Below are 7,669 nucleotides of genomic sequence, written 5' to 3' on the forward strand. Positions count from 1 at the left end.
TAAAAGGGTCTTTATAAATAAAAGATAAGTATTTAATTATTTCTTCTTTAGATATAAAGGAGTCTGCTAAGTCTTTAGTATATCGCGGGCGTAAATACGTTTAGGCGTTTTTGCTAGTACAGCCGAAAATATAGGCCATTCTGGCTTAGGCGTTAGGGAAGTAGTCTATATTAACTTTAAGCTTATCCCGTAATTAAAGCTTCTAATTATTAAATATAGGGTNNGTTCCGTCTNTAAGTAGTAAGGGATCCNNNACCTTTNCNNACNGCTTTNGTACTATATAGGNNTTANTAGATCTACTAAGGCGCTANAATAGGGCCTAAAGGANTATANCAAGTCTTTAGTTATTTAATAATAACTTATTATTAGATATAGGGGTATCTCTAGCTTTAAGCAGCTCTTATAGTTATTTAATTTTAGTATTAGCAGTCGCAAGCTCCGCCTAGGGGGTTAAAACGTTAATTATTTCTTCGTCTAAAGTATTTAAGGGTCCTACAGCTGCTTCACCTACTACTGTAATTTATAACATAGTGGTAGGGGTGTTAGGTAATTCTAGGTAATTTCTTTAGGGGTTCTGGTCTATATATATCTTATAGGTCCTTTCCTTAAGGTTCTATCCTTTTTTTTAAGTCCTGTTCTGTGTTCTTATAATATCCTTAGGGTCCTATTCTATATTCTTATAGATATATTTAAGTTCCTTTTTAGGAAGAAAGAGTAGAGTAAGCTTTAGATAATGTTAGCGACTTAGTTAATTAAGATATAAGCATAGTAAAAGGGTCGCGTAAGCCTATATAATTAGATTATCTATAAACGAGAATCTAAAGCTAGGGAAAGGAAAGGAGAAGAAGAGTAGCGCCGTTTGGTGTTTTATAAGATCTTTACATTACGTAATCGTAATATACGGCAATCTGTAGCAATCTGTGGCAATTTACCGGTGTAAAGTTTTGCTAAGTTCTGCTAGTTCTGCCAGTACTATAATAAAAAGAACTTAAAATACGTTATAATATTTATAATATAATTATATAATATATAAGATATTAAAGAACTTTAACTGCCAGTTAAAGTTATCTAATTGGTTAAAATTACCTTACTAAGACTTACTGCAAAAATATTAGTTTAGCTTACCGCCTTAACTAAGCTAATAGTAATTTTTTATACCGGGTATAGAAAATCCTAATTAGCCTACTTAACGATTAGAACTGGCAAAACCCTATACCGCTACTTAACGCAAAAACACGATATATAATAAGTTATAAGTCTTAACTAAAATTAAATTATTTAGACCTTCGGCTAAAAGGGGGGGGTATTATAATAGGACTAGCCTAGTTATAGTAGGAATGTCTTAATAAAACACTTAATAGATAAATTTTAACGCTTTAACAAAATTCTGCCAAATTCTGCTAGATTAATTAAATTTTACTAAAGTCTGTTAAAGACCACGTGCGTATATACGTACGCATCGACCACTAAGCCCCTAACTATTTAATTATATAATTCTCTTATTATTCCTTTCTCTTCTTTATACAACGTCTTATTCTTAGCGAGAGCTATATACCCTTAGATTTAGATAGAATTTATATTATTCCTTTAAATCTTCCCTAAAGTCTCTCCGCGCCCTTACACTAAAGAAACTAAAAATCTTTAATAAAATTTTATTCCTTTAAAAAAATTTATATACTTTTTAGGGGGCTTTTTTAGAGTGTACTTACTTTATATTAAAATTTTAAATTTTAGAAAAAGCTATCTTATTGCTACTAAAATTGAAAAAACGTATTAAAAATTGTCTTGGGGGTGTCTCGCTAGAGAGGGAGGCATGTTAATTAGTATCCCTTACACCGTCGTCTACCGTGCAGATGTGGCCCGTACGCGATTCTTAAGAACATTAAAACCTCCACTAATGGGAGTTGCGGTAAAATTGCCGACCGCCCATAAATAAGTGGTTTAATTGGTTAAGCTCGGGCCATAACTCTATAGGCGATTTCAACGGTGCAAGGGATATAAGTTAACCAGAGCTTACCCAGTTCGCCCTTAATATCCTTACTATACCGCTAATATTAGATAAGTGCGAGCGGTTGTTTAGCAGCGCTAAGATACTACTAGAGGACCGACAATTACGGCTTAAAATAGATATAGTTAAAGCAAATAAGCTTCTGCGGCACTTATATGGCCCTCTACCGTAGGGCGCCTTTAACAATAATAACGTAGAAGTAGTAGAAGGCGTAGAGGAGCGTAATAAGATAGTTTTACTAGATGAATATAAGCTTGCGCAGAAGGTAGTATTATAGTCTTTAGCCGCCGCGGAGTAAGAGGCTATTAGGGTAGAAGATAACGTGGAAGCAGCTATTGCCGCAGGTAAGAAGCCGCTAGAAGAGACTCTTGCCGCTATTAAGGTTAACAATAACAGTAACGCGTTAAATAAGATACCGCTCTAGGATAGTGATAATCCTAAAGAGGAGGACGAGGAGGACGAGCTAGGGGAGTAGTATAGTTAATCTTATAATATTCGCTACCTACCATCTTGCTTAACCAACACTAAAATCGTGCCAAGACCTATATACTAACAGCTGGATATCTAGCAGCGCTCCTGGAGCGCCGCTAAGGATTACATTAGCTGGCGTGGATTTGAAGGCTGCCGCCAATCCACGCCAATCCAGTTCCTTTACTGACTTCGTAGATCAATCTACACACGGGCTCGTTTGACAAGAATTAATACTCCGACCCTCTCAAACTCATCTGTAGATTTTTACCACGCTGAGATCTTTTTAAAATGAGTCGGTCTAGTCTAAGCTGCTTTTTCTGCTCTTTGTAGTGGCCTCAAAGCGCAAAACAGGCGTGAGGAGAAGCCTATGATTGTTCTCCGGTCTCCCAATGTCTTCTTCTTTAGACCTAACAAGGTTCTTTTCGTCCCAAACAGCCTCCTACTTAGTGGAATGAGGAATCATTGTTCCCTAGACCTTCAGATATGTCGGTTGTTTCGGCGGCCTTCGCTTTCTGGAAGGCAATATCGTTTTCTCATCTCTGTATATCCCATTGCCTAGTAGTGGCTTCTCGGTTTCAACACCGCCTCATAGACCCGTCTAAAGCCCAATTTGTCAGTGGATTTCGTTAAGCAATCTAATATTTCAATTGCACTCGTCTAGTTCCCGCTGTCTGCATAGGTAACCGTTCCATCTACAGAAGCCCACGACCAAGAAGGTGCACGATATAGTTGTGTTCTCACTCCAAATCTTACGGCCTGAGATTTGTCATGGTTATCGATTGTCCAAGCTGGCCCATAACCGGCTCTATAGTGAAGATAGAGTATTATCCTTCGGGGATTCTTCCCTATTGGAAAGATGTGGACACAGTAAGTATTGACGCAGCCTTTCTGAAAATGTGGAGGATCGAGAAAATTTCCCCGTACCCCATGACGGTTCTCCCCAGAGAGCATCCACGGGGCGGTTTCTTGACCCCTCGATGCTCTATGGAAAGAGTATAACTATGTCGATCGGAATATCAAAGAATGAGGACTCTGTCTATTGAATATGGCTCTAGGGCCTCTATATATACATAAGAAAGGTGTATGAAGTAGGAAAGACAAGGGGGGTAGGGGGTGGCAATGGAAACAGGGGGTAGGTGACCGAGTCAATGACTGAGTCAATGGCAAGACAACCTGATTCAGGTCGACAAACTACCTAGCCGACTTTGTTTTTTGTGCTTTCTTATATTACGTTAAAGATTGAATTTATTATAGTTAATATGAAAACTATCAAAGATATCTGCAACCATCCTCAGGTTAAATATACTATAGCTTTAACAATACAAGTCTAATCGACCTTATACTACATTCGAACAATAGGATTCGCTGACTTCTCGTCAGGTGAGGCATGAACCGGGGTATTATTTGCCCCGGATTCCGTAGAATCCTATTTAGAATCGCGTCGACCGCACCCTATCTACTGTAGTCCCAACTATCATTGCATTATCAAAGTATAAATATACAATTGTGAGCTTTCTTTTTCGTTTTCGCCAAGGCTTCTTTTCTAAAGGCTTATCCTTGACGTCATCATTTCATCTCAGCAACTCGCTGGAGACCAAAAACCAACGGCATGGCAGATCCAACGCCCACTCCAGTAGCACCAGAAGAGATCTTTCGCTCCTACACCCACGAACAAGGCACAACCTACGCCCAAGGCCGCCACGGCTACCACCCTAACCTGTACCAAACCATCATCGACCACCACATCTCCACCGGCGGCCAACTAATCACCATCCTCGATGTCGGCTGCGGCCCGGGCACCGCCATCCGCGAGCTCGCACCACGCTTCACCCATGCCATTGGCATCGACCCCTCCGAAGGTATGATCAGCACCGCCCGGTCCCTCGGCGGTGCCTCATCCACCTCCCAGCCCATCCGCTTCGAAATCTCCGTGGCGGAAGATCTCGGCTCCCAACTCTCATCGCCCATCCCCGACTCCAGCGTCGACCTCATCACCGCCGCTACCGCCGCCCACTGGTTCGACATGTCAGGCTTCTGGTCGCGCGCCGCCCAGGTCCTCAAGCCTGGTGGCACTGTCGCTCTGTGGACTATCAGTAAATGGCACCCCCACCCGTCAATGCCTAACGGCCCCGCCCTCCAGGCCGCCATGACCGAGTTCTATGACCGGCATCTGAAGCCCTACACGCAACCGAGCAGCCAGCTCGCTCTGGATCTGTACATCGACCTCCCCCTCCCCTGGAACCTGGCACAGCCGGTCCCGGATTTCGACGAGAACACTTTCTACCGGAAAGAATGGAACAAAGACGGCGTGTGCGCGGAGGGTGACGAGTTTTTAATGCAACAGCAGACATGGGATCTGGACATGGTAGAGAAATTTATGGGGACCGCGAGCCAGGTGACGCGGTGGCGAAAGGCACATCCGGATGCAGTCGGGACCGAGCGGGATGTGGCGAAGATGGTGAGGAAGGAGGTTGAGCGGTTGTTGCATGAGGCGGGCGTGGAGAGAGGCAAGGAGATGATAGAGGGAGGTATGTCGGGGGTGTTGTTGATGGTGAAAAAGAGGGCATAAGAGGGGCGATGGGGGTCAAATGAACCAATCCATGAATCATAATGGGAGATAGATCTATATTAATCTCTATTCACAACACAACAATTCGACACTTCTGATCTTAACCGTCCTAGGAATCGCACTAAAACCCTTATAACACCTTCACAACTCTCTCCGCACCACCGCCTTCTTCCGTGGTTGTTCTGTTCCAACAGCTTCGTGGTTTTGAGGAAGCTCCTGGAATATCCATGTACAAAATGCAGGAGAATGACACCCTTAGAACTACTCCGCTTGCCAACTTGAATGCCATAGCTTTAGCGTCCGTTTGTCACAAAGGACACCAACGACTCCACAGAAGCCAAGCACAAAAACAGTAAAGCGTTTCCTTTCCACCATCTTCTAGAATGTATAGATCAAAGGGGGATTGAATTGTATAGGTGAGATTAGGGTCTTAAAGGGTATAATAGAGTAGATATTACATTTCCTTTATAGTGGTTTTCCGACCCATCGCTTTAGTAAGATGTGCTACGAAATTCTAGCAAATCCTTATTTAAAATTTAGAGGACGGGGGTTAATTTGACCAGGTAATAGCCATTAATACCTAACACCCCTTAAGATATAAACGGTTTCCATCGCCCCGAGACACTTAACGTATTATACTTGAATCATATGCGGTGCCGTACTAATTACGGTACGGTATAAATGACGGCACCGTGGATCTTACAGTACCGTAAGGCCCACGGTACCGTCCATGTGTTAGGTAGCAAATGGGTATAAGTAGTTCAATCTTATCAGATCGACTTAAAATACTACATATGGTATCCCCTAACCCGTCGACTTAGGTCCGTAGCTTATCGATAAGCGCCGGTTAATTAGATTAACTAGATTCGATAGCCGTGCTCAGATATTTAAAGCCTTTAATATTACTTAATTCTTATACAAAATCTCTATGCAGGCTTATCCTTTGGAGTTAAGTCGCCTAATATAAGGCTGCTGGCAGGCATCGTTCCTGCAGAACGGTATCTTGCAGATACTACAGCCAAATTGAGTCAATGGTTGAATTCTACAAAGGGGACGCATAGTCTTAATCCCGGTGTTTGCGCATAGACCACATATTCAACGGACCCCAACGGGTTAAAGGATAATACCTTATTATTGCTATTTATTCCGAACTTAAGGCTGCTATTAAAACTACTATTAAGATATAATATAAGAGCTCTTCTGGTCTCTATTTATATATTCACGTGAATATTTAAGAGATTAGCATTAGGATAAATGGATCGCCGTCTTCGATTATCTTAGGAATAGATAATCGCGCCTAGACTGGATATGGTTAACATACGTGCACTTCCAGGCCACATCTTGATGGTTACCTCAGCAGGCTTAAACTTACCTCAGCAAGCTCAGACGTGATTCTGTTGGTGCGGATTTTCAATCGGTCCGCAAGCTGACTAACTACGTTTGTGCGAAACCACCAGAATCACGTCTGAGCGTGTTCCGCAAAGGTTCTTAGTAAATTCAATAATATCCGCATTGCGGAGGTTGCAGATATTAGAATAACTCAACACCAATATTTTATATTATTTCCCAAAGTTGATCGATTATATAACAGAACCTAGGCTTTTAGAATATATAATTTTTATTACTTAGGTATTTTCAGGTCTTGTGATCAATTTCGTTAAAAAAAAAAAAGCGTTATTAGCAATTCCGTGACCATATATAACTTTATTAAACGCTAGCTAATATATATAAAACCTATATAAAACTATAATAGCTACCCTAAAGAACCTTAGGCAGTTATTGTTTGGGTAGGCCGTACAGAGGCTCCGTGTATAAAAGCTCTGCACGAAGCTCTGCGTACGGAGGCTCTGCACGAAGCTCTGCGTACGGAGGCTCTGCACGAAGCTCTGCACGAAGCTCTGCACGAAACTTGCGTACGGAGGCTCTGCATACGGAGGCTCTGCATACGGAGGCTCTGCATGAAGCTCTGCACGAAGCTCTGCGTACGAGGCTCTGCACGAAGCTCTGCACGAAGCTCTGCACGAAGCTCTGCACGAAGCTCTGCACGAAGCTCTGCACGAAGCTCTGCGACGGAGGCTCTGCATACGGAGACTCTGCATGAGGCTCTGCACGAGGCTCTGCGACGGAGGCTCTGTATGAAGCTCTATACGAAGCTCTGCGTACGGAGGCTCTGCACGACGGCTCTACTACGGAGGCTCTATACAAAAACTTTGTGCAGAGCTCGTGTAAAGCTTCGTGTAAAGCTTCGTGCAGAAGCCTCCGTACGCAGAGCTTCGTGCAGAGCTTCATGCAGAGCCTCCGTCGCAGAGTTTGTGCAGAGCCTCGCGCAGAGCCTCCGTACGCAGAGCTTTCGTGCAGAGCTTCATGCAGAGCCTCCGTACGCAGAGCTTTGTGGCAGAAGCTTCGTGCAGAGCCTCGTGCAGAGCTTCGTGCAGGAGCTCGTGCAGAGCTTCGTGCAGAGCTTCGTGCAGAGCTTCGTGCAGAGCCTCCGTATGCAGAGCCTCCGTCGCAGAGCTTCGTGCGGAGCTTCGTGCAGAGCTTCGTGCAGAGCTTCGTGCAGAGCCTCCGTCACAGAGCTTCGTGCAGAGCTCGTGCAGAGGCTTCGTGCAGAGCTTCGTGCA

At 43.4% G+C, this 7,669-nt stretch overlaps 1 protein-coding gene across 1 annotated transcript; it reads left to right on the forward strand.

Moving 5' to 3' along the window:
- The first annotated feature begins 3,935 nt into the window (after nt 1-3,935).
- Nucleotides 3,936-5,187, forward strand: K441DRAFT_671468 (methyltransferase domain-containing protein). The gene has a single exon (XM_067650425.1). It carries the CDS (start codon nt 4,089-4,091, stop codon nt 5,046-5,048), a length of 960 nt encoding a protein of 319 aa, XP_067496466.1. The 5' UTR covers nt 3,936-4,088; the 3' UTR covers nt 5,049-5,187.
- Nucleotides 5,188-7,669: the final 2,482 nt, after the last annotated feature.

The sequence above is a fragment of the Cenococcum geophilum genome (genome assembly GCF_001692895.1).
Source record: "Cenococcum geophilum 1.58 unplaced genomic scaffold K441scaffold_101, whole genome shotgun sequence".
Lineage (NCBI taxonomy): Eukaryota > Fungi > Ascomycota > Dothideomycetes > Gloniales > Gloniaceae > Cenococcum > Cenococcum geophilum.

What these genes read in the sequence shown, in the direction of transcription:
- K441DRAFT_671468 (XM_067650425.1), top strand. Translation starts at nt 4,089, where the DNA reads ATGGCAGATCCAACGCCCACTCCAGTAGCACCAGAAGAGATCTTTCGC.